The sequence below is a fragment of the Bolinopsis microptera genome, chromosome 6 (assembly GCF_026151205.1).
Source record: "Bolinopsis microptera isolate Bmic1 chromosome 6, MBARI_Bmic_1.0, whole genome shotgun sequence".
Taxonomy (NCBI): Eukaryota; Metazoa; Ctenophora; class Tentaculata; order Lobata; family Bolinopsidae; genus Bolinopsis; species Bolinopsis microptera.
In genome coordinates, this window is record NC_087077.1 from 12,667,539 (window position 1) to 12,694,574 (window position 27,036).

A 27,036-nucleotide genomic window follows, 5' to 3' on the forward strand; every position below is an offset into this window, starting at 1 on the left:
ACTCTTAAAATTCTTGTCACGATAACTGCAGCCGTCAATCTCTAGTGGATTCTGCGGTATCGTTTGATAGAATCTACACATAGACGGATTAGCCACTGCCGAATGTCTGTAACTGTAAGCCCTATGACATGTAGACACTGCTTTCAACCCCAAAATAAAGTCTGATGCAGGCAAACTCGCTAGTCTGCGTGAATAATACTAAAAGACCTTTTTCGTTTAGAAATCGTAACTGCACAGTACAATTTTAAGTTTATGTTATATTTTTATTTTGTATATGCAGTAAATGAGGGAGGAAACAATTTGCCCAAAAACCCACGTAGTAACGAGGTCTGCATTATAAATATAACGAAATACTACTTTATGTGACAAGTTCAACAGAGCAGAAGTTGAAAATTGTAACAATTGCTCTGCAACGGATATTGTGAAGCACGGTAGATCGAATAGCCGAGATAATCGGTCGGAGAATTGGAACAAGCAACAAAACAGTGGGCGGAGCTGCCCTGATAATCTACATAACCTCCAGTAATTACCATGGCTAATCTACCATACTCTATAACACCGCGTTCCCGCACGACTCGCTAGCAGATTCTGGAGGTGGTAGATTTATATTCTCCAAGTAGACGGCCTACACGATCGTCTAGCATTAGGGTTATGTCCATCCAATCAGGTATCATTAACATAGTCACGGGAATCCTGTGAACCAGTCACAGGGCTGGATTATCCTGAACCAACTTCGAGATAACGACTGACAGAATTTATTAATTGCGGCACGGTAATGAGCGATTATGACAAGTAGAAAGCGTATCATGTGGGTATCACGTGACACTACTACTTGGACTCCTGATCATGTGACCAGCTGGGCATGTCAAGCTTTAGCTAGCCCTGATCACTAATCAGGGCGTGACGTCAGAGTAGAGACACATACAAACGCTTGTTTGTCACTCCAATACCTGTTCTTAATATTCATGCCAGCTCCATGTCTGTCTATCCGGGTGGGTCTATCACAAAGAATATAACAATTTACCGGGACCTCAAACATTTCCAAAGTCAAGTATCATATCAAGGATCAGATCATATATTATGGTAACGGTCTTTAAAATGGGCAAACTGTGACTCCAATTCTTCGGAATCCGGTTTACGATTACAAACAAATTATCTGCAAGTACATTATCCAAATTGAACCGTTTAGACTTTAAATAATTTGTTCCTGGTTTGAACATATTTTCCATGATAACAACTCACTACTATATGCGTGTCGCTTTGTCAAACATTTACTGATAGCGATAAGGTATAGAGAGCAGCATTTGATTAGAGCATGGTTTCTTGAAGTACATGTCAATGTTTTATGTAAAAGGCCAGCAAATGAAAGTATGGCCATCTTGTTGTGTAAATCACCAGCAGCTTTTCCCAAAACTAGAAGTGTGTTCATCAGTTGACGGTTTGGTTCGATCGGTTTTAGATATCCATGAATCATACAATTTAGGCCTGTTTTTAAAAATTTGTGATGTTAATAACCACCATTTATCAAAACAGCTCATTCAGAGTTTGCAAAAGCGATTATGAGAATCCAAACTTTTAACCAGTCGTTAGACCGATGAGGTGATGTCTGATATCCGGGTCAGGCTCAGAGTTGTATTGCAGATTAAACACGTTATCGTATGTGGCGGCAAGTATTAAGTGAATGTAAATGCTCGTAACACTAACGTTTATACTTAAATAATCGTCCAGCAGTAATTCTCAATAAAAAGGTAAAGCCGCTATCGCAAGAGCGTAAAAAATGGGGTGTGGCCTGATAAGTGAACAACCTCACGTGTGAGGACTTGCTCTACCCCGTAGGTTCAAATAAGTTCCAAAACCAAAACCTTAACATCCCGAGACCAAAACTTAAACATTGCTTTTATCGCCCCTCCTTTAAGATTCTAACAGTGTTACTGTTAGTAACACCATGCTAAAATGGAGGATAGAAATAATGACGACAACAAATAGCGAGGGTAGTAGTAGTAGCGAGATATGGTTTAATTGGGGCTCACAACGAGGAGCTGGTGCTCTCACATGGTGAGGTGGGTAGAAGGTACAGAGTAACACCTCTGGTCCCCTATTAATAATGAATTTCTGGGGAGAGAGTCCCTAATCCCTGATTTCCTCTCGTTAAATAGCCCGGTTGTCACCAGATTTGATAAGTTCCCATTGTTCGGGGCCCGTACTTATTATACACACTAATTGCACACCCCACACTCCATACAATCACCTTATCCTTGTGCTTGCTAGGCGACGGATGCTACGTCAGCAGCAGTCAAATTTAAATTTATTCAGTATTCTGGAGCAACAGACAGGGCACGTTGAAGGGGTCGACCATACGTCAGAGTTAATGTGTGGTGCACGGCACTCCAATTACTAGATGAAGACCTTTCCAAGTACAACTACAACTACAAGTAAGTACTTCTTTTGAGCCATACTCAAATTTCGATTATAATGTTGACAACATGGTAGTCCCAAAACTTAAAGCGTACCCACTACCGCATTACATTTAAAAACATGCACATTAAACGAGTGTTTAATTTTTGTCGCAAAGTCAACAATAACAGGTCGAGAGATATGGTAAAACCAAGTTTTCCGAAAACAGTACACAGTAAACGACACCCCGTTTCCTCGTCTTTATTTCACCCTAAAACCATCCCCTCCCCTCTCCATCTAAGCAACTCCACTCATCTCTTCTAGCTGCCAGTAAAATTGTGGGGAGTGTCGGGAATAAATTCTCAACAAAAACATAAACAATATAAGCAAAAGTAGAGTTTGTATAAAAGCTGCAAAGAAAGGAGTAAAGAAGAAGAATCTGCTAAATAGAATCCAGGTTATGAAGTGCAGATCCCCTACTAAGTAGAGTCTAGGTTATGTATTGCAGATCCTCTGATGGGTAGCGTTATCCACTATGAAGCTGATGATCTTTGCTTTCCATTGTATACGCACAATACTCCGCAAGCAATACCCACAATACCCCGCTGTCACTTATCCAATAATCTTATCGCAGTTATCAGCTACGGGTAATCACACGTCACTTGTCGTCCGACTTAACAGCCTGCTCCGCCTTTATTAATAGGTTAACGATCTGTTAGCACGCTTAAAACCTGTAGACATTATCGAATGTACGAGATGATTACTGAAATATTTTAAAGCTCCCTTACAAATCCCCGCTAATGATTTCTTCTCAACGCGTTTCTCTCAACTAAAATTAAAAGGAAAACGTGGTTTTATGTCCCTGTCCCTGTCCCTGTCCCTGTCCCTGTCCCTGTCCCTGTCCCTGTCCCTGTCCCTGTCCCTGTCCCTGTCCCTGTCCCTGTCCCTGTCCCTGTCCCTGTCCCTGTCCCTGTCCCTGTCCCTGTCCCTGTCCCTGTCCCTGTCCCTGTCCCTGTCCCTGTCCCTGTCCCTGTCCCTGTCCCTGTCCCTGTCCCTGTCCCTGTCCCTGTCCCTGTCCCTGTCCCTGTCCCTGTCCCTGTCCCTGTCCCTGTCCCTGTCCCTGTCCCTGTCCCTGTCCCTGTCCCTGTCCCTGTCCCTGTCCCTGTCCCTGTCCCTGTCCCTGTCCCTGTCCCTGTCCCTGTCCCTGTCCCTGTCCCTGTCCCTGTCCCTGTCCCTGTCCCTGTCCCTGTCCCTGTCCCTGTCCCTGTCCCTGTCCCTGTCCCTGTCCCTGTCCCTGTCCCTGTCCCTGTCCCTGTCCCTGTCCCTGTCCCTGTCCCTGTCCCTGTCCCTGTCCCTGTCCCTGTCCCTGTCAATTAACTGAATTCTAAAATACAAATTATATATTTTAATCAATATTAATGATTAATGCTAATCACAAAATAAACGAAGCTATTAAGTCGTATTCATAAAATTGGTATTTCGATCATGATTACCAGAACCATGAATATCAGAACCGTCGACTTGTAGTGCGATGCGTTACTGTGCCGCGCCGCGCAATCAATGAGGCTTCTCACAGCGACATAAATATAGATCAGCGAAATGCGCTACTGTGCCGCGCCGCGCCGAGCTGCCATGAATTGACATCGTCAATTAACCGTCGACGAGTCCAACTCGGCGCGCGTCCTGGTAGGTTATAAACCTACAAGAACGTACATCAACCAAAATTGAATGGAGAATCGTTTCAGAGATCACTTTCGAGGCACCTCGACAAAATAAAAAGTTCCCGATACCGTCAGAGTGTTCAGAACACTCCATTCTATCATATTATATCAAAACCTAAAAGAAGTCTTAGGGCTTTTGTAGGTTTACAACCTACCAGGACGCGCGCCGAGTTGGACTCGTCGACGGTCCAATATATGGAACAGATATTTTACGAGTATCACCCGTTAATAGGGCTTGAGCAGAAAAGTGTAATATTTGCCCGTAATTTGAAGATTTATTACCTACCAGGACGCACGCGAAATCAGAAATCCTCCAACAATAATGTGTGCAATTTGGGGAATGTGCTTTCGGTGGAAATATATAACCTGCGCCTTTAAATATTCAATGCATGTATTTAATTGATATCAGATACGAAATTATTAGCTATTTTGTTGTATTTTAATAACCTACCAAAACGCGCGTTGAGTTTGACTCGTTTGTTATTGTATCACATGGTGACCCCCACGGTCGCTTCACTATAGTGATACAGGGGGAGCCGCGCACTTCGTGCGCGGCGGGTCATACAACTTATGACAAGTTTGTTATTGGTTATAGCGCGATGCACTATTGAAGACTTCGCCGCTTCGACGCGCCGCGCAAACTAGCATTCTTGCTTCGTCGTCGATCGTTGCTCTGCTTCGCAGAGCAACGATCTCGACGGATTGACATCGTCAATCAAGATGCACTACTGGGCCACGCCGCGCACCAAATAGATCGGCGGATGCACCACTGTAATGGGCCTTGCCGACCTGTGAAGGATTGACATCGTGAATAGAACTCGTTTGTCGCTGATAGTTTTGGAACAAATGGTTTACTAATACCACCCATTATAATTATTTTGGAAATTTTTTAAAATAATATTTTAACTTTTTAAAACTGTAACAGAGTCTTAATTCTTTTATGGCTTCTAAAAACTGGAATCAGACTTTTGACCAAGGTTTGTGTAGGTTAATATCCTGCGAGAGGCTTCAGCCATTAGATTCAGCTGCAGCTTATATTAATGTAGTATAGTATATTATAGTATTATGTTTACAGTAGACTCGAGCGAGACTGCAATATAGAATGAGTATCTTAAACAGACTTTTGCTCTTTCGGAAGTGTCCCTCCTCAATTAACCCTCAATCATGATTTGTTGATCAATCAGCTGAGTCAACCGAGAATATGTTACACTAATTTGAAACTTCACTTAGATCGCGCGTACTAGTATTACAACTGTTTTGTTCTTGCATGGGTGATAATATTTCACTATTTTTGTGTTGTTTTTGTAGTTTTATCCTTTGCCTTTTAATATCTGAGATACTGTTTTTTAATTCTTTGTTTACATTATCTAGTTGGGATGGCGCGTTTTTATTTAGATAACTAATTGTGGGCCAAATGAGCTGTTCCCTATTTATTTGTTTTAATTTCTGTAAGAATTTCGGTTTAACTTAGGGAAAGCATAGAGGAAATCAGCATAGAACTCACTTTCCTAAAGACATATTATCCCTAATTTGGTATATCCCAAAAGCAGATTAGCATAGTGGTGATCTTATCGAAGCTTTCAAAGTTATTAGCGGTTTAGCCGATTATGGATCGGGTTTGTTCGGAATGAGCAGATCCGGTCTTAATCTGGTATCAAACATTAGATGCGCATGCATTAAGAAAATCATACTGGATATCTTAGGTTTAATCCCCATGTTGCTAAGAAACGTTTTATTAACTTATATAGTACTGGAAAGTATAATTAGGTAGATTTTTACTTGGTCTTTGAATCTAGAATTTTAGTTAAATTTTAAATTTTTGTAGAAACAGTTATTATGATGTGTGATGATGTTTGTGTCATTATTATTTCATTTGATTCGATTTATAGTGACAGGACCCTAAGATGAAATTTAAAGATGAAATGAAAAGTAAAGTAAATGAGATGATTTGATTTGATTTGACAAGTTGAAATTAGTACAATAAGTTAAGTTTACAAAGTGACCTCACATCAAAGGGAGAATATAACATATTAGTTAATATAACCCTGATATATAAAGGTGCAGTGTGTATAATAATAAAGTTGTCTTGAGCGTTGGCCTGACGTTGAGAGAAAAATAATAGTCAGCAGTTTTAAACTATTTTCACAACTACAATTAAATACATTTATTGAGGTGATACTTGCTTTTGGATGGCTTTAAAAAGCCGAAACTAGTCAAGGTCATTGCTTCTTGCTTCCATGACTACTTTCAATTGTAACAATAAAGAATATATGACTTGAATATATAATAATGCAGTGGATATCTAAACCACTGTATGTCAATGTTAAGTGTGTACAACTTAACAACTAAGAGGGGGTCAAAGATTGTTTGATCCACACTAAAGGGATGCTAAGTAAATTTATTCCCCTGTAGCTGTCATGTTTCATCAATCCCAGGAGTGAGCCAGCAACTTTGTAATGCCAATGACCATGGTCAATTCAGCAGAATGCAATGATCGAGGAACCAAGACAATAAAAGATCTTGAAAGTTTTAAGGGTATCCTTCAGTACTAATACGTTAGAGTTGTATGTGAACCATATCGGATTTTGATTGAATGTCAACTTAATATAAGGATTACTACTGCTACATAGGATCCAGGAATCAGAATCTAAGCTTTTCCTTTAAAATTCAATGGCTAAAATTTAGACCACTTTGAGGTCCACCATTGTGCAATATTGCCAACACAATAGAATTGGAGGATCACTCTGGTTGCACATACAAACTGTATTACTTTTTATAATATATATCATTTAAAAATGATATCATAACTAGGGTTATTACTTATTACTGATTGATTTATATCTTACAAGACTAACAAGTGATATGAGATTGATCTTTAAAATTCAATTTAGATGTGAAGTAAAGTCACATCAGAGATGAGCAGTGAAATACGCATCAGAAGTGCTCTTCGAGTGAGGATCGGTACGTAATGTATATATTTCTCTATCGAATAATTTAACTTCAAGAATAAATTTGTTAATACTCATGCTTTGAAGATTTATAGAAATCTCGAAAATGGGTTCACCCGCAAACATATCATGCTTTCCAGTTTATCATATTGTTAAAAGATTATTTTATTTTAATCAGTATGATACTGTTCAAATTGATTAATCTTAATTAATAAATCTCAGGTGAAGCAAAGAGCCTGCCCTCGAAATCCTGCAGAATATTGCCAGGATGTCCAAACACTTACTGTGTCATAAATCTTGACAAAGAGGAGCTTTTTGAAACTGAAATTGTCTATGGTACACCCTGGTTAGTGTAACGTATTGTGCAAATCATCTCACATTTTGACAACTGTTTGACTGAATTTTTAGTTAATTGTTCCTCTGAGTGAACTTTTTTTCAAATGGTAAAGACTAAAGAGCTTTTGTTGATACAACATGTTTACAAACTAGAAATTCAGTTACAGCAGATGTGATATTTAAACTGAGTACAAAAATAGGTTACTCAAAAGATTGATACAACATTAACTAAAGTAATGACCTGATGAAGGGTGTTTGTGGTGAAATATTGTTTGTGTTCACATTGAAAATATACGAGAAAATGGTTTGCTGAATATTTTCTGATACTGATAGAAACATTGCTCGTAGGCCAATTTGCTGGTTGAGGGTCACTACTTATAATGCGTAATTATATTGCACAATTGATTTCCACCTTTTCAATCTAAATTCTGATACAGTCTTCATGTAAACCTTGAACTATAAAACTCGGCAAGCATAACCTATTAAAGTGATGGTTATGATTTAAAAATTCACTTCCGCTAAATGGCTTAATTAACCACGTACATGAAGGAGTAGAGTATGCCAATCAACATCCAGGCACTTTTAAAACTTGAAACTCGTCAGAAATCGAATTACGCCCTCTCAAACATTCAGCTGATACGTCACCGCAAGGTCCCATACCGCGGGGCAGCATTAGAGCAGGCTGTAATCCTTGCAACAAGTTGTTGTTCCTACTTCCTACACAATTGATTTTTAACGTTTCTTGACCCGTTTTTGGTTTGCCCTGCAATTTTTCTAAATTAAAAACAGTTGCTAATTATTATGTTGATCACTCTTCTTTTATAGCTAAAAGTTTTGTCGATAATGGTGCCTTTCTGACATTATGCCATCATCCTGCGTTGTTGGAGGTTGTAGTCACAAGGTGGGAGACTCCTCACAAAGACCTGGGAGGGAATTTCAAATCCTACATGCCGTACCAAAAAACGGGAAGATGAGGAGGACTGAGGAGTGAGGAGGAGGATGAGGACTGAGGAGGAGGATGACTGAGGAGGATGGCTGAGGAGGATGACTGAGAAAGAGGAAGGGGAGGAGTAAAACTGAGGAGGACTGAAGAGAAGGAGGAGGAGGACTGAGGAGGACTGAAGAGGGGGACTGAGGAGGACTGAGGAGGAGGAGGAGGACTGAGGAGGATGGCTGAGGAGGATGACTGAGAGGGAGGAAGAGGAGGAGTTAAACTGAGGAGAAGGAGGAGGAGGACTGAGGAGGAGGACTGAATAGGGGGACTGAGGAGGAGGAGGGGAGGCGGAGGGACACTGAGGAGGATGACTGATGACTGAAGAGCAATGATGAGGAGGGGAAGGCGGTGGACTGAGGAGGAGGAAGAGGAGGACTGAGGAGGAGGACTGAGGAGGACGGGGAGGAGGAGGAGGAGTAAAACTGAGGAGGACTGAGGAGAAGGAGGAGGACTGAGGAGGATGACTGAGGAGGAGGACTGGGGAGGAGGAGAAGGAGGACTAAGAAGGAGGAGGACTGAGGAGGATGAAGCGGAGGAGGAGGAGTGAATAGGAGGAGGAGGAGGAGGAGGGGGACTGAGGAGGAGGAGGACTAAGGAAAAAGATGAGGAGGATTGAGGACTGAGGAAGAGGAGGAGGACTGAGGAGGATGACTGATGACTGAAGAGCAATGATGAGGAGGGGAAGGCGGTGGACTGAGGAGGAGGACGAGGAGGACTGAGGAGGAGGACTGAGGAGGACGGGGAGGAGGAGGAGGAGTAAAACTGAGGAGGACTGAGGAGAAGGAGGAGGACTGAGGAGGATGACTGAGGAGGAGGACTGGGGAGGAGGAGAAGGAGGAGGACTGAGGAGGATGAAGCGGAGGAGGAGGAGTGAATAGGAGGAGGAGGAGGAGGAGGGGGACTGAGGAGGAGGAGGACTAAGGAAAAAGATGAGGAGGATTGAGGACTGAGGAAGAGGAGGAGGACTGAGGAGGATGACTGATAGGGAGGAGGAGGAGGAAGAGGAAGAGTAAAACTAAGGAGGACTGAGGAGAAGGACGAGGAGGACTGAGGAGGATGACTGATGAGAAATTATGAGGAGGGGAAGGAGGTGGATGAGGAGGATGAAGAGGACTAAGAAGGAGGAGGTGGAGAAGGAAGACTGGTGGAGAGGATTGATGAGGAGGAGGAGGAGGTCTGATGAGGAGGAGGTCTGATGAGGAGGAGGAGGACTGAGGAGGAGGAGGACTGAGGAGGAGGAGGACCGAGGAGTAGGAAGAGGACTGAGGAGGGGAGGAAAAAGAGGACTGAGGAGGATCAGGATGACCCAGAAGGAGGACCCAGGAGGAGGAGGAGGACCCAGGAGGAGGACCCAGGAGGAGGAAGAGTAGGAGGAAGACTGAGGAGGATGACTGAGGAGGAGGGGGAGGACTGAGGAGGAGGAGGACTAAGGAGGAAGATGAAGAGGAGGACTGAGAAGGAGGGGGAGGAGGAGGAGGACTAAGGAGGGCTGAGGAGGATGACTGAGGAGGAGGATTGAGAGGGAGGAGGAGGAGCAGGAAGACTGAGGAGGAGGAGGAGGAGAAGGACTGAAGAGGAGAAGGATGAGGAGGACCCAGGAGGAGGACCCAGGAGGAGGAGGAGGAGGAGGAGGAGGAGGAGGAGGAGGAGGAGGAGGAGGAGGAGGAGGAGGAGGAGGAGGAGGAGGAGGAGGAGGAGGAGGTGGAGGAGGAGGAAGCATCTAAATGTTATTTCAATTTTGTTATTTTTTGTCCGTTTTTGTCCGTTTTTGTCCGCTCTATTTTTTGTCCGTTTTGAAAATATAGGGTACCGAACGGACAAAAAACATGAGCTCCCCCCCATAACAATAGTTAACTCATGCATATCAACCATTATAATGCGGAAATATGCGTGATTAACTCTCATTTTATGGGGCTAAACACTAATAAAACAATGGACCGACCCGCACTCGAGCCTCTGTAGAACCTTGTCGTGACGTAACAGAGTGATACTCTAAATGGAATTACAAGGATCAGGGAGTAAATCTGGGAGTGTAACTTTGCGTACGTGTTTAAAATGATGTTGTCTACCTATCAAGCATGAATTTAAGTAAAATAATTGCTAAAACCAAATCATAACCATCACTTTAACACTTTGGACACGATTTACCAAACCAATGATCAGATTATTCTTCAGTCATCTCTTCATAACTCAAGTTAAAACTTCCTACAATTACATATTCTTACTCAGTGAAATCACCTTCATTTTCGACTCTGTCAGTTAACTAATATGAATCAGATTATTCTTCAGTCAACTCTTCGTAAATCAAGCTAAAACTTTCTACAATTACTTACTCAGTGAAAACTCTTTCAATTTCGAATCTATGTCAACTTTACTGTAAAACCATTCATTTTCGTGAGGAGTTTATTTTCACGATTTTTTTAGGGCACAAAAATTCGCAGAAATTTGCGCTCAAAATGAAACTGAATGCAAAAATTAATGCCGTGAAGATTATTCATGTTAAGAAAATCGCGAAAATATCTGGTTTTACAGTAACTATTATTAGACGCACTATAAAGTTGTTGTACTGATCTTAATATCTTCTCTAAAAAGACTGACTTTGTCTATAAATGACAAATAATACTTTCAGTCCGTTTTTCTGTGAGCAGTTCGAGTTTGAGATTCCGAGAGCGTTCTGGACGATAGGATTTCACCTCATCACAACAGACACAACTTTCTCCATTACCAATGTCTCCACAATTGGCAAGGTATAATTTCAACTATCAAGCTTATAAACTTACACTTGTATTATATGATATATTTTTTCTTCCTGCTTGATCATTATGAGGATAACATCACCCAATCAAGTTAAAAGCTATGCACTAACTATTATGCAATTTGAGCCATCATATTGAGTCTGACCATGGGAAGGGTCCTCAGGTCTGAACATTAAGTAATGTAGTAACTTAGCGGGCGGCATGACATCACTGTGTGTACATTACATCACTCCATTACTTACTGGGCTCATCAAAAACAGACTATCATATCGTTCATATCATTAAAAAGTAAATGATATTGCTCATATTATAGATTAGTACCTTGAAAATACAGTTAGGGTACTGACAGGAGATGATGTTTTATCCATCAAACACTGGTTTCCGTTTTACTCATGTTGGTCGACTGTCAATGCTATGATCAACATATTATTGGCCATGATAAGATCAGTAGATAAGGAAATATCGAGGTGATCGACTTTGTGTTCATCTCATCCATTTTCATGCAAGTGGTCAAAATATGGTAGTTATTGCAACACTCCCCCCTAAATTGGGAATGTATATTAGGATTAGTGAACAATATTGGTCCGTACATGACACACCCTCAAATGTCACATAACATATTTTTGAGAGAGGCAGCTCATTAAGAACGTGTTCTATGAAGGAGCCCAACTGTCAAAATCTTCCAACCAGGAAAAGTGAGTTACATTTGAAATCTACAAAACACTTGATATGTGATCGTTGTGTGCATTTCTAGGGGTTTTATTGGTACTGAAAATGTAAGTGTAAGGCTTTATTGCTGTAAAAGTTCAGTAAAAATGCAGGAGCGCAGCATTATACGGGCTTTGAATGAATACAAGTAGAACAGCTTGTTGTAATAGAGTTTCTGTCACGCCTCTTTAGAGGGTTTAGAGATTGTGTCAGGGTGCTTTACACATGTGTAGAAATATAAGCGACACGTGGTTATGTTATAACAGTACTGTGTATATTATGTAGGGTTATACTAGCAAGTATATCTATACAAGATGGCAGGGCTGATATAACATGATATTATTATTATTATGTCAGTACAGCTGTGGACTGAGATGTCAACAGCTTTATAATAGTGTAGTATTGTGTGTAGTACTCCGTTACAATACTTGACATTATAGTGCGCGAATAGTGTGTGATACTCCGTTACAATACTTGACATTACAGTGCGCGAATTGTGTGTGATGCTCCGTTACAATACTTGACATGACAGTGCGCGAATTGTGTGATACTCTGTTACAATACTTGACATTACAGTGCGCGAATTGTGTGTGATACTCCGTTACAATACTTAACATTACAGTGCGCGAATTGTGTGTGATACTCCGTTACAATACTTGACATTATAGTGCGCGAATTGTGTGTGATACTCCGTTACAATACTCGAAATTACAATGCGCGAATTGTGTGTGATACTCTGTTACAATACTTTACATTACAGTGCGCAAATTGTGTGTGATACTCTGTTACAATACTTGACATTACAGTGCGCGAATTGTGTGTGATACTCCGTTACAATACTTGACATTACAGTGCGCGAATTGTGTGTGATACTCCGTTACAATACTCGAAATTACAATGCGCGAATTGTGTGTGATACTCTGTTACAATACTTTACATTACAGTGCGCAAATTGTGTGTGATACTCTGTTACAATACTTGACATTACAGTGCGCGAATTGTGTGTGATACTCTGTTACAATACTTAACATTACATTGCGCGAATTGTGTGTGATACTCCGTTACAATACTCGAAATTACAATGCGCGAATTGTGTGTGATACTCTGTTACAATACTTTACATTACAGTGCGCAAATTGTGTGTGATACTCTGTTACAATACTTGACATTACAGTGCGCGAATTGTGTGTGATACTCTGTTACAATACTTAACATTACATTGCGCGAATTGTGTGTGATACTCCGTTACAATACTTGACATTAAAGTGCGCACATACTAGGGTAATACCCCGATTTACCGCGGAGTTTTGGAGAAAAGAAAAAGCTGCGGTAAATCGGTATTTGCGATAAATCGGGGCTCGGTAAATCGGGGTTTTACTGTATAATGTGTTGTGATAAAATACTTAAAACAGTGCACACTATATAATAGTGTTGGTGCTACAATATTTAAATAACAATGCACAAATAGTTTCTTATCATGTTTTAAGGAGGCGCAGGAAAATAAAGTCTAGTGCTCTGCCTGCCCTAGACTTGTTCATGTGCCCAGGCTTCACGACACAGTTGGGATGGTTAATGATAGTGGCATTGTTTAATATAAATAGTGTAATATGTTATCAAAGGTATTGTTGAAGGAGAGATATATTATTTGTGAAAGTATTCGCTTCTGAGTTGGCTAATACATAATATATTCAAGATTCCGTTATATCATGCGAAACTTTTAATGCATCCAATAACTCAGACCACATACACCAAAAATCCTGATTTTAGGATTTTAGCGAGCAACTTGCTGATCAGCTGACTGTAGTAACCAGTTACCAGTAACCAGTATCTAGTAGCCTGTAACTAGTAACCTGTAACCAGTTTCAAGTTACCAGTAGCCAGTAACCTATAACTAGTAACCTGTAACCAGTTACCAGTTACCAGTAACCTCTACCAGTTACCAGTTACCAGTAACCTGTAACTAGTAACCTGTAACCTGTAACCAGTTACCAGTAACTTCTACCAGTTACCAGTTACCAGCTCACTGGTAGAGAAGGAGAGCGGAGAGAGAGAGGGAGAGATGATTCAAATCACGTACACTGGGATACACAGAAGCTGTCACCACACTGCTCCTGTGTTATCTCACACTACCACCTCTAATAACATCCTCATTTAAACGTGCACTCAGCTACACACAGCTACTAAATCATCTCTAATTTCTAGCTACAGTTTTGACATTTTCTTACATACAGCTTTACCAAGAAGGGTTATAACTTATTAAAAGAAGGATATGTGCTACACCGCTAAAAATCCCAGGCTTCAGCTCCAACCGAAAATGTCACTCCCTGCCTTGGCCAAATTTGACCATTGTTGATCACTGAGTATTATTCAGTAGTTAATAATAGATACACAGAATAAAGCAGCTGCAATAGATTAGAATGGACTTAGTTTAGAGTAGATAAGAATCTGCTTCTACTGGTATAAATATTGTGTTGAATTGTTTGTGTGAGTTGGTAAAATGGTTATCAGTTATAAATTAAGATACATGGATAATATGATAAGTGATAAGAAACGAGAATACCAGGTTTCAAGTTTCAAGTTTTGGAAAACTTGTTGTTCTATTTCAACTCTGCCGGCTGGTTGATAATACGGTAATAATGTCTAATAAAAGTAAATAATTTAAATATTCTCTAACACAGAGCAAACGTTACTATAACCAACATTTTAATCATAACCTAACAGAATATATTATAATTGACTAATGAGGCATGACGATAAATACTATTTGTTAACATGGCTAGATACTTAAAAATCAAAATAACCACCAGGATCCGTTTAGCTGTGTATAATAATGTATCCTGGTTACAAATCTAAAGATACCTCGCATTACATCACCAACACAGGGTTTAACAGGATATCTGCAGACAGCAACCCTGTTTAAACAGCAAGATTATTTCTGTTCCTTAAACTCCGCCCTCATGTAATAATACGTGCCGATCACACTAATAATTTACTGATCGAAATTGTATCACCAGTACCTCTGATGGCCTGATCAGGCCCAATATATTCCCAGTAAATGTAAGGATCAGGGGTGTCATATTATCACACAACCAGTCGCACGTGATAGACCGAGGTGACAATGAGATCAGTAGAATGTAGCCCTGATTTCACTCCCAAATCCACTGTTGAGTAGTACCCTCCACCTAGACATTCCTTCCTTGATGGTAGTTCTGTCAAATAATGGGAAAAGTGTACCATATTTCTCACATACACTCCTCCTATCGCTAAATCTTTGAATTAAAAACTAAATTACTGTTTTTAAGGGTGGCCGTGGGGTAGTTTGAAGTCAGATCACAGCGTTATTAATAGCAGAACCTGTGTAACATAATCATATTTAAAGCTACTGGAAATACAATTAAACTTATTCACAATAGTTTAGGGTTGATAATCTAGCTTTTAAATTGTGACTTAATAATCTTTCACAGGTCACTAACAATTTGCCATCTTCCTCCGTAAATCCAAATAATCAAACCTGTTAAAAACCTTCCTCCTTTTTGTACATGCTCTTCATTTTAGAAGCTGTGTTCCCCCTCTTCCATTATAACATGAGCTAATTTCAATGCCCTCTGCCGGTAAAAGTTCGTTGTTCATTCGAACGGCGCGGTGGTGTATCGTAATATATTGTAAAACTAGAGTAAACTCAGGCTCTATGAGGTCTCCAATTTAAAGGTCATTCATGTCCCAGTTTTACCATTTACATTTACTAATACGTAACACAATATTACATAGTAAAAGATTATAATTACAATCATGTATATTTATTGATTAATTACTCTGCAGGTGACGTTTACCAAGGACCAGCTAAGTAAGATACCCAACAAAGACCAGTGGTACGGACTAAAGAGTGTCAAATGTGACTCGGAGGCTCAGGTAATACTCTTGTTACTTTAGTTTCCATGTAACTGGTTACTGTATTAGTAACTGTAGTAACTATATTGTTCACTGTGGGGCGTGGGTATTGTCCAGGGATTTAATTTTTCGTGCACTAGAAGACTTCTTCACTATATTCTAAGTAACCATCTGTTTTAACAGTCCGGCAATTCACTAATGTTCAGTGTGGTTGAAACGGAGTGGTAACTCGATTACCAACTCTGATTTTATTTTAGTGTGTTGGTAGTACTACTGGTAGCATCACTTGCACTGGTAGTGACATCGCCTCCCTAGTTACACTACAGAATACACACACTACTATTTGATAAGGTCCCCCATTATATTGATAGGTCCCACATTTTGATTATATATTAAAGTCACTACAGTGTGCATGTGCAGAGAGATTATAATAATCCTGCGTATATTTTGGAATGTTATCAATCAAATATTGCCATTTCCAAAGATAACAAATATTCATGTCGTGGGAAATACCCATGTTTTAAATCATGAACAACTACAATGTTTTAAAGAATTTTTGAATTAAAACGATTATTCTGTGCACGTTTACAACACCACACCAAGACGTCTTGTAATAGCTTTACCAGGCTGTTTAAAAGTTAGCACAGCTGTAAACAAACGTGTTGTTTGTCTCACTAAAACAGAGCTGCTAATCATCCCCTCGTTATCCTCAGAATAAACACGGTATTATTGTGTCTGTACTGTTATTATAATATACTCATTTTCTCTGTTCACATGCAGTACAAAGGTACATCATCAAGTTTAGTACACTGATTAGATATTTACAGAGTAGACCTGTGTCATTCTGTGTCGAGAGTGTACTGTGTACGTGTTGGACTGTTGAAATCAAACAAGTAGCTATTTGTCTGATCAACTAATTGATTAATATACGATATATATCAACTTATCAATATATTGTGTATCTGATAGTGCATAAAATGATACCTATTAAGGTGTTTTTTCCCCTAACTTTACGGAGAGTAGTTTTACCGTACAGACTGTAACATACAAACAACAGAAGGTTGGGGTGTAATTTGAGAGCATAGGATTCTTAGGTCAGGAATATTCCTTACATTATACACGTGAAGAGTAAATACCGCATCTGTTTATTTGTTGATTGGGGGGGGGGTGTCACGTCCGTCTATGTCCGCTTGTCTCATAGAATCCAAAAAGGACAGGACATAGGCGGACATAGACGGACATAGGCGGACATAGGCGGACATAGGCGGACATAGACGGACATTGGCGGACATAGGCGGACATTAATGGACACCTAAATTGCTAAATAAAATGTTCAATTTTTGCTGTTATAGGCGGATCATGTTTTTTGTCCGTTCGGTACCCTATATTTTCAAAACGGACAAAAAATAGAGCGGACAAAAACGGACAAAAATGGACAAAAACGGACAAAAATGGAAATAACATTTAGATGCTTCCTCCTCCTACTCTTCCTCCTCCTCCCCCTGGGTCTTCCTGATCTTCCTCAGTCCTCTTCCTCCTCCCCTCCTCAGTCCTCCTCCTACTCCTCCTCCTCGTCCTCAGTCCTCCTCATCAGTCCTCAACAGTCCTCCTCCTCCCCAGTCCTCTTCCTCCTCCTGAGTCCTCCTCCTGGGTCCTCCTCCTGGGTCTTCCTCCTCCTCTTCATCCTCCTCCTCTTCCTCCTCAGTCCTCAGTCCTCCTCAGTCCTCCTCTTCATCCTTCTCCTCAGTCCTCCATCCTCCTCCTCAGTCCTCCCCCAGTCCCCCTCCTCCTCCTCCTATTCAGTCCTCCTCCTCCTCCTCCTCCTTCTCAGTCCTCCTCAGTCCTCCTCCTGAGTCCTCCTCCTCCTGAGTCATCCTCCTCAGTTCTCCTCCTCCTCCTCCTAGGTCCTCCTTCTGGGTCCTCCTCCTCCTCCTCCTCCTGGGTCTTCCTGATCCTTCTCCTCCCTCTCAGTCATCCTCCTCAGTCATCCTCCTCAGTCATCCTCCTCAGTCATCCTCCTCAGCCATCCTCCTCAGCCATCCTTCTCAGCCATCCTCCTCAGTACTCTTCAGTACTCTTAGGCGGACATAGACGGACATAGACGGACATAGGCGGACATAGGCGGACATAGCCGGACATAGACGGACATTGGCGGACATAGGCGGACATAGGCGGACATAGGCGGACATTAATGGACACCTAAATTGCTAAATAAAATGTTCAATTTTTGCTGTTATAGGCGGATCATGTTTTTTGTCCGTTTGGTACCCTATATTTTCAAAACGGACAAAAAATAGAGCGGACAAAAACGGACAAAAATGGACAAAAACGGACAAAAATGGAAATAACATTTAGATGCTTCCTCCTCCTACTCTTCCTCCTCCTCCCCCTGGGTCTTCCTGATCTTCCTCAGTCCTCTTCCTCCTCCCCTCCTCAGTCCTCCTCCTACTCCTCCTCCTCGTCCTCAGTCCTCCTCATCAGTCCTCAACAGTCCTCCTCCTCCCCAGTCCTCTTCCTCCTCCTGAGTCCTCCTCCTGGGTCCTCCTCCTGGGTCTTCCTCCTCCTCTTCATCCTCCTCCTCTTCCTCCTCAGTCCTCAGTCCTCCTCAGTCCTCCTCTTCATCCTTCTCCTCAGTCCTCCATCCTCCTCCTCAGTCCTCCCCCAGTCCCCCTCCTCCTCCTCCTATTCAGTCCTCCTCCTCCTCCTCCTCCTTCTCAGTCCTCCTCAGTCCTCCTCCTGAGTCCTCCTCCTCCTGAGTCATCCTCCTCAGTTCTCCTCCTCCTCCTCCTAGGTCCTCCTTCTGGGTCCTCCTCCTCCTCCTCCTCCTGGGTCTTCCTGATCCTTCTCCTCCCTCTCAGTCATCCTCCTCAGTCATCCTCCTCAGTCATCCTCCTCAGTCATCCTCCTCAGCCATCCTCCTCAGCCATCCTTCTCAGCCATCCTCCTCAGTACTCTTCAGTACTCTTCAGTACTCTTCAGTCCTCAAAATGTTTGTCCGCTAATGTCCACCAATGTCCGCTAATGTCCACCAATGTCCATCCAAGTCCGCCAATGTCCGTCCGGGTCCGCCAATGTCCGTCCGAGTCCGCCAATGTCCGTCCGTGTCCGCCAATGTCCCAAAAAACACGTCCGTTGTCTCATAGAATCCAAAAAGGACAGGACATAGGCGGACATAGACGGACATGACACCCCCCCCCCCCCCCCCCCCCCTTGATTAAACCAAATGGATCTGGAGGGGTTATTCTAGAAATGTATAACATATATATATATATTATATAATGTATAATGTATAAGTGATACGACAGATGGTTTAACCAACCGATGTGTTCTTCTGTAGACGGTGAATAATATATGAAGTAGGGAGAACTTATTCCATATTTTTAGTCCACTATGTTACACATTATGTACATTGCATTCTTTACATTTTTTACATTTTTGAATCTGCTTCTTGACCACCTCTGTAGCTGTCCCTGGCTTAGTTTACTCTGCTTCTTGACTCCCGGTTACGTGCTCAGGTCATTATACCCATGTGTATTAGCAAGTATACTCTAGTAAGTATAGCTAGATTAATAAGTTTTTCAACACAACCCGCCCAAAGTCCATACCCTCCACATCAAACACTACATTATATATTTAGAGTAAAATTACTGAATATTGATTAAAATAGTGAGCTTCCCCGCTGAAGATTTGAGCAAGTAGTTTGTATGTCACGTGTCTCTCTCTCTCTCTCTCTCTCTGCGCTCCTTATTTGGCTCGTGTCCAAAGTCAAGTAGTAATATGAACCAGGTAATTTATAAAGTGTCAACCATTGACAGGTAACCTTTAATTTGGATTCTAGTTAAATGAACTCAGTATAATAACCGAGCTGCTGCTGCGGGTGGGGTGTAACACACATCTCCAGACAGGTTTACAAGTATAATCCATTATAAATATTTCAGGGTAAAGCGAACGTGGCGATGTGCATTGCAACTGATAACAACGAATCTATAATCCTCCAAGTCAGGTGTGTAGTTCAACCTGCCACTTCTCTCAACCACATACAGTTACCTTATATGTATAATATTTAACCCAACACTTTGTAATTAAATCTCTCTCTCTCTCTCTCTCTCTCTCTCTCTCTCTCTCTCTCTCTCTCTCTCTCTCTCTCTCTCTCTCTCTCTCTCTCTCTCTCTCTCTCTCTATCTCTCTCTCTCTCTCTCTCTCTCTCTCTCTCTCTCTCTCTCTCTCTCTCTCTCTCTCTCTCTCTCTCTCTCTCTCTCTATCTCTCTCTATCTCTCTCTCTCTCTCTCTCTCTCTCTCTCTCTCTCTCTCTCTCTCTCTCTCTCTCTCTCTCTCTCTCTCTCTCTCTCGCTGGTACCTGTCTTCTCCTTCAGCTTCATCGGTGGTGGCTGAAAAGCAGAATTATTGTCATTTTACCGCTAAATATGGTCCAGGATTGAGGGGGCGGAGTTCTGTGATTTATATTAATCGGTTCTGACGGCCACCAGATTGTTGAGCTTACCATTTTAGATGTGATGTTATATAACCGTGATTATTGTGTGGAACATTTAGAACAGCCAAATATGGGTATGATTTGAGCTTGTATGAACAAGTCTTTGAAGTTGTGGGAGGTTAAAACATGGGTAATCAAGATGTAAATTTTAACTGGAATCAAAATATTTGTAAAGTTACGTTTTATAAGTTAACCAAGTAATAAGTTAATTAATTGACTGATCATGCTATCAATTATTGCTGACTTATTATAATATGTCAGGTTAAAAGAGTGTGCTAACCTGTACATGAGTGATCTGCAGAAGGTTCAGCCGTACGCTGTTTTGGAGATAGTGGGTCCTAATAACTCCATCAGGTATTTACTCAACAATAGTATTAGTTACTTACTGAAATTTATAGGTCATTATTATTAATAATATAAGTTGGGAAACAAGCGTAACTTTTCTATTTACCCTCGTCCAACAAAATAGAAGCGGTAAAATCAGAACCGACAGCAATGACAGACAACACCGCACAGACAGACAAACAGACAGACAAACAGATAAACACACAGACAAACAAACAGACAAAAAAGCAGACAAACAAACAGACAAACAAACAGACAAAAAATCAGACAAACAAACAGACAAACAAACAGACAAACAAACAGACAGACACTCCACAGGATCAGAGTTAGAGGACATAGTATCTGACAACATGTTTTGTTACAGGAGCCGAACTCAGGAGACCAAAACGTTGAGACGAAGTACCAACATGCAGTGGAAATCTCAAACTTACGAGTTCAAGGTAACCACTCTTTTGTTGGTAACTATTAGTAACTATTAGTTACTATGTAGTAGTAAGTAGTAACTATTAGTAAGTACGTTGAACTATATGTTGAACTGTTATATTGATAGTGAACTGAAAACACTGCAGTGGGAATCTCAAACGTTCGAGTACAAGGTAGTTAGTTATATGTTAGTAAGTTTTATGTTCGTTAGTTATATGTAGTTGGTTATATGTAGTAATGTAGTTATATATTAAATTAATTGTTTACATTGATCATAATATTGATTATGTTAGATTGAGATACAAGTTGTAATCATGTGCCAAGGCTTTGGTGTTCAGGCCTTCCATCTACTTAAAGGATTGATTTCAAGAAGAGAGTGATTATCTATTAATTATCTATTAATTCATCATTAAAATCGTTAATAAAATTAAAAATTGTAGCTCAACTAGAGAGGTATAATTATCACTATGAAAATTAATTGACCTAGTTTGAGAACAGCTGGTAGTATAATGTAAAGGATAATGTTTACCAACTCTCACCACCAAAACCAGGATATTTGTAGACGTCATCATCAGTAACCGTTCTCAAGTTCTCTCTACACACTCACACACACACACTCACACTCTGTTTCTGTGTGCTTCTTAATGGGTCGTTAACTTCCTGGAAGTTGTGCTGCAGTGTGACATCACTTTGCCAATGTGATGACGTCACTAGTTGTGTGATTACGTAATCCCGTGTTTTGTAATATTATGGCTACATTGGTGCTCTACCTGTAACAAACAGACAAAGAAATGGGCGGAAATAAAGCAGAAAATTGAAAAACTAGGCGCTGTCAGGTCAGCTCAACATTAATTTCCCTCTCAAGAGTTAGCTGATTTAAATCATAGCAATATTGTGAGGATATCCGTCGCCTTAACACTTTTTAGTTGAAACTGGTGACAAGGTCAGCTGCCCTAATTGAACCGTGCGGCGACTTTCTGCTTCGTTAACCATCCTCCGGCGACACTGGACTTGATAGGCTGATATATCATGACGTGATTTAGTTGGTGATTTTTGTAGTTTATAATACATTGAGGACACTATTTTATCCCTCATCACCCTCTAAAAACCAAACATATATCCACTAACCATATATTAACTAACACCGCTATTAAATAAAAACCACATCTCGACCACTACATTATAAGCCACTACTGTACACTACCTCTAATATCATGCCATGTTTATTTCTCCTTCCTCAGCGCTAGAGTATTAGATAATTCAGTAAAACTATTCTCGAATTTTCGGTCGTGACGTTTGTGCCGTACAAAGGTCAGAAGTTGTTGAATTGCCGATTTGAGTTGAGAATTTAGCAGAAATTCTGTGAGGAAGAAGAATCGTAAAGTGAATAATATAATAATACTATATTACAGTATATAATATTATATTGTATTATATTATAATATTATATTATAGTACACAATACACATGTACATAAGCTGTAGTTACAGTGTTACACACAGACATGAACACTTTAAGTTCATCTGGTTAGTGCTCAGGTGTTACTTGTACACTTCTTGTAGTTCTGTGTACAATCGAGAACGTGCGACTTCTATAATACAATCTCTTATATTTAATACATGATCATATTATTTTAATACGATCTGTCGTAACAGTAAATAATGATCATTGAAAAACAGAATTTGAGGTTGGAAATAAACCACAAAATACTGAATTACATATTACTATATTATTATGTTATGTAATCCAAGTACACTGTTTTTTGTAACCTTTTGTGCTTCATTATACTGAGTATTCGTTAAAAACATCAGACATATGTGCGCTGATGAAGTAGATATCTAAGATGAGGAGATGATATTTCCAAAACTCTCTCAAATAATACAGGAATAACAGATAAAATATTACAGTACACAATTTTTGTGTTGCTTGTTGCATGTTTTAGATTCCATGTTTAGCTATTTGAGGAGTTCAGATTGTCGTGTAGAGTTTAAACACATTTTATCGCGCTGGAAACAGCTCGGCTCTCTCAAATTAAACACGTTCAAATCTGCTCATGAAAATTATGAAAGTATCAGGTTCGATATTTTATGCACATCTATATTAATAATAATATGCGGCTTGTATATTAATACTGTGTGAATTCCAGAGAATGTACATTTTGTCCTGTACTACAGACTTAAAAGCAGATAAGTAAGAGATAAGAAAAAGTACAGTAAAACAAGCAGATTGGCACCAAGGAGTACCCCAGTACTAATGATACATTCCGGCCCCTTTGTTTAGTCTATTTGTAGGTACCGCGACTTCGTTTTACCTGAACGTAATCTATAGTTGGGACCGTGTTTTACCTGAAAGTGGCGTTTAGTATGTACATACATTAAGGAATTGTGATTTATAACTGGAAAGTTTAGTACTATTATAGCTATCAGAACACTTGCTAGTTGCTTTCTTGTTAGTTAACAAGGAAACTACTCCACAACTTCAATTTTAATCTAGATCCTATCCAGGGAGTAGTCAAGGTGGGGATGTAGTCAGGGTGGGGATGTAGTCAGGGTGGGGATGTAGTCAGGGTGGGGATGTAGTCAGGGTGGGGATGTAGTCAGGGTGGGGATGTAGTCAGGGTGGGGATGTAGTCAGGGTGGGGATTTAGTCAGGGTGGGGATGTAGTCAGGTGGGGATGTAGTCAGGGTGGGGATGTAGTCAGGGTGGGGATGTAGTCAGGGTGGGGATGTAGAAGTAAGCTAGAAAGGTATGGGTAATATACGGTATTAAAACCCGCACTAAGAATAGATTCGTTATAATACCTGGGCTGGGTTCATTATCCTACAAACTATACTTAGAAGGAATGTCTAAATTATATCCGGGCTGTATATTGACATAGAGAGCAACTCTCGTTGCGAAATACTTTTTTAGATAGCTGACAATTGTATAGCAAATTAGTTCCTTACCATCTTTTAAAGTTTCATTTTTGATTAAATTATTCTTAGGTTAAGAGTTTAAACAAATTTTATTAGAGACAGAAGATGAAACATATTATATACGGGTTTTGGAGAGGGAATGCAGTAAATATGTAAATTCTATCAGGATGCCAACAGAAAATCTAAATTTAAACAGCTAACACTCCCAAGCTTACTTTATATATAGTCTGACAATAGCCGAAAATTAATATAACCAACGCATAAACCTCTAAAGGTATAATAAATGAGATTTTCCGCAGAAAATTAGGTAATATACTAATATGCTAAGAGAAGAATGTTGTCATAAAATGTTCCTGTCTTGAATTTGCTGCAATATACTATATAATTTACTACCGCAGACAAGTTCCGCTCATAAAAAGTTGTTGTGAGACTAGTGTAAACTAGTGTAAACTAGTGTAAACTAGTGTAAACTAGTGTAAACTAGTGTAAACTAGTGTAAACTAGTGTAAACTAGTGTAAACTAGTGTAGTAGTAAACTAGTGTAAACTAGTGTAAAATAGTGTAAACTAGTGTAAAATAGTGTAAAATAGTGTAGTAGTAAATTAGTGTAAAATAGTGTAAACTAGTGTAAACTAGTGTAGTAGTAAACTAGTGTAAACTAGTGTAAATTAGTGTAAAATAGTGTAAAATAGTGTAAAATAGTGTAAACTAGTGTAAACTAGTGTAGTAGTAAACTGTGGTTTAAGCCCACGTCCAAAAGTTCCTAATTGTTAAAGTTCATCATTACCAAATTTGTAGACAGGCAAAAACATTGTTATTCCATTTCATCGCTCTAGTCATACCAAATTTGTACACAGTCAAACAACATTGTTATTCCATTTCACCGCTCAAGTCATGCCAAATATGTACACAGTCAAAAACATTGTTATTCCATTTCATCGCTCTAGTCATACCGAATTTGTACACAATCAAAAAACATTGTTATTCCATTTCACCGCTCAAGTCATGCCAAATATGTACACCACCAGCCATGAAGCACAGTTTGATGTTCTCTGTATTAAGACCCGTCGTTTATCAGCACAGCATTATCTACCACAGCACTGTAACCGTGTAATGTCTATCTACAGTACTATTATTGTATCTAGATATTATCTTCTATAGCTGCTGTTACAATATCTACTATGGTATTAGTGGAGTTACTAGACAATCGTCTCAACGCTTTGTTGAGAGGTGCCGACACAATGCAACTATTCACCTGTAATAGCCACTATCATTATAGTTACACGTATTGATAGTGGCAGTAACTCTGGCTGTTGCTAAGTGAGATAATATCTCAATGTATAAAGGTGTAGAGATACAGTGGTAGATACAGTGGTATCAGACTGTCAGTTGTAGTGGATCAGTAACATATTATTACGGCTAACTCGTTCAATGGGAATGTTTGGCAGGATGAACCACGAGCACATATTTGCGGGTAATTATGCGATCTGCCGCTTTCTGCTGAAACTTTCCGGCAAAAGTGCACTAGCGCTGGAGCTGGAAAGTGCACTACGGTAGAGTGCTGGAGCTGGAAAGTGCACTAGAGCAGAAGTTATGTCAGTTTTAAATCATTTTGAGCAAATTGTTCATGTTGGTTATATTCACATTAGAATGTATCCTTTGTAATTTGTAGATGCTAGTGTGGTAAACGCCTGTATTATATATTAGCACGTGCAAACTGATTGATTTAAGATGTGCACGTGTCCCAGATAACGTGATGTATTATTTAATCTTTATTCTGGATCCAGTGTAGTTAGTAGTATGTATGACGCACTGGCCAGTACATATTATAATGTAGCCAGTGGCCTATCGTGGGTTAATGATGCATCAAGATGTAAGATCCTGCGGTGTAACTGTAGTTTCAATACTCAGTATCTCAGATTCACCATGCTACCAAGTTACCATGTTACCAAGTTACCAGGCGCGGCCATGTTACCAAGTTACCATGTTACCAGGCCATGTTACCAAGTTACCAGGCCATGTTACCATGCTACCAAGTTACCATGTTACCAGGCGCGGCCATGTTACCAAGTTACCGTGTTACCTGGGCATGCTACCATGTGACAGTTCGTAATATCTGTGTCCTCGACCTTATAAAGACGCTATAGCCTATAATGAGCTGAATGTCGTTATTATTAAGACCAAATTAGGGGTCTACGTAGATTTAATGTTTGGCATGTCAGGTATTTTTCGTCGAATTTCTTTATTTCTTAAACACCCCTATTATGAACGTCACTCAAATATTAACTTGAACCAGCTGTGATTGACAAAAAGGCAGTTTGTGTGCTAAGTAAGATTAGTAGATAAAATTAAGTAAAGATACATATTGGTAAGAAAGCTACTTTTGGCAGTTTAAATATACGCATATTATATATCATGTAAATTTCAGTGTATAATTTTGGTACATTTGTCAGCCGTAATCTTGCACTGTCAAATGGCGTGTAATGTTTTAAATTCCTTGCCATATTTTAACATTCCGATCAAATCTAATTCCCGGTATTTTTAAAATTTTGGCTGAAAGCTGGGGAATTCAATTCGACAGTTTAAAACTAACTTTTCCCGTGTGTAGACACATAATCTAACATATAACTAATCAATATGTGATTAATTATGTACAAAACGTGTAGACATATTCAATTAAGAACACATGATATGCTGGATATATTACACCTGAATGTTGCATATCAGAGAGAGAGAACTGTGTGATTATCCTAAACTCACCAACATTATACTAGCTGGCTGGCTGCTGCTAGCTGCCTGGCTGCTGGTTGATAGCTGCCTGACTGCTGGTTGCTTGCCGCTGGCTAGTTAGCTGCCTGGCTGCTAGCTGCTAGCTTGTTGCCTGGCTGCTGACTGCTGGCTGCTTTATAATAACCAGGTTTGTTGTAGACCTTGGTCTGGTAATAATTAATGTAGCATGTTTCCCACTGTTGATGTGTGGTAGCTCTAGGATTGGTCAGCGGAGGGAGGCAGTGCGCACTTAACTTCCTGATCTGGTACAACAGAGCTGCTGTTACTGAACTACTGCTGTGTGGTTCTACAGACATCCACTCAGATAGAGAGCGTGATGTTAGATC

General features: G+C 40.2%; 2 protein-coding genes across 3 annotated transcripts in view; both read left to right on the top strand.

Annotated features, from left to right (window-relative positions):
• Positions 1 to 27,036, top strand: part of LOC134816308 (ras GTPase-activating protein 3-like) — an 89,964-nt gene that overhangs the window by 36,847 nt on the left and 26,081 nt on the right. Inside the window, exons 2-9 of one of the 2 annotated variants that reach the window (XM_063825104.1) lie at positions 7,007 to 7,076; positions 7,286 to 7,409; positions 7,748 to 7,783; positions 11,023 to 11,140; positions 15,677 to 15,766; positions 19,684 to 19,748; positions 20,499 to 20,591; positions 20,947 to 21,022. In XM_063825104.1, coding sequence (XP_063681174.1) covers positions 7,031 to 7,076; positions 7,286 to 7,409; positions 7,748 to 7,783; positions 11,023 to 11,140; positions 15,677 to 15,766; positions 19,684 to 19,748; positions 20,499 to 20,591; positions 20,947 to 21,022 — 648 coding nt within the window. In that variant the 5' untranslated portion in view covers positions 7,007 to 7,030. Of the gene's footprint in view, positions 1 to 6,999; positions 7,077 to 7,285; positions 7,410 to 7,747; positions 7,784 to 11,022; positions 11,141 to 15,676; positions 15,767 to 19,683; positions 19,749 to 20,498; positions 20,592 to 20,946; positions 21,023 to 27,036 lie in introns of those variants that run through there. The other variant, XM_063825105.1, reaches the window with a different exon arrangement.
• Positions 6,243 to 27,036, top strand: part of LOC134816328 (TBC1 domain family member 16-like) — a 145,907-nt gene continuing 125,113 nt past the window's right edge. Inside the window, exon 1 of the mRNA XM_063825126.1 lies at positions 6,243 to 6,287. The gene's annotated coding sequence lies outside the window, so the exon portion shown is untranslated. The remainder of the gene's footprint in view (positions 6,288 to 27,036) is intronic.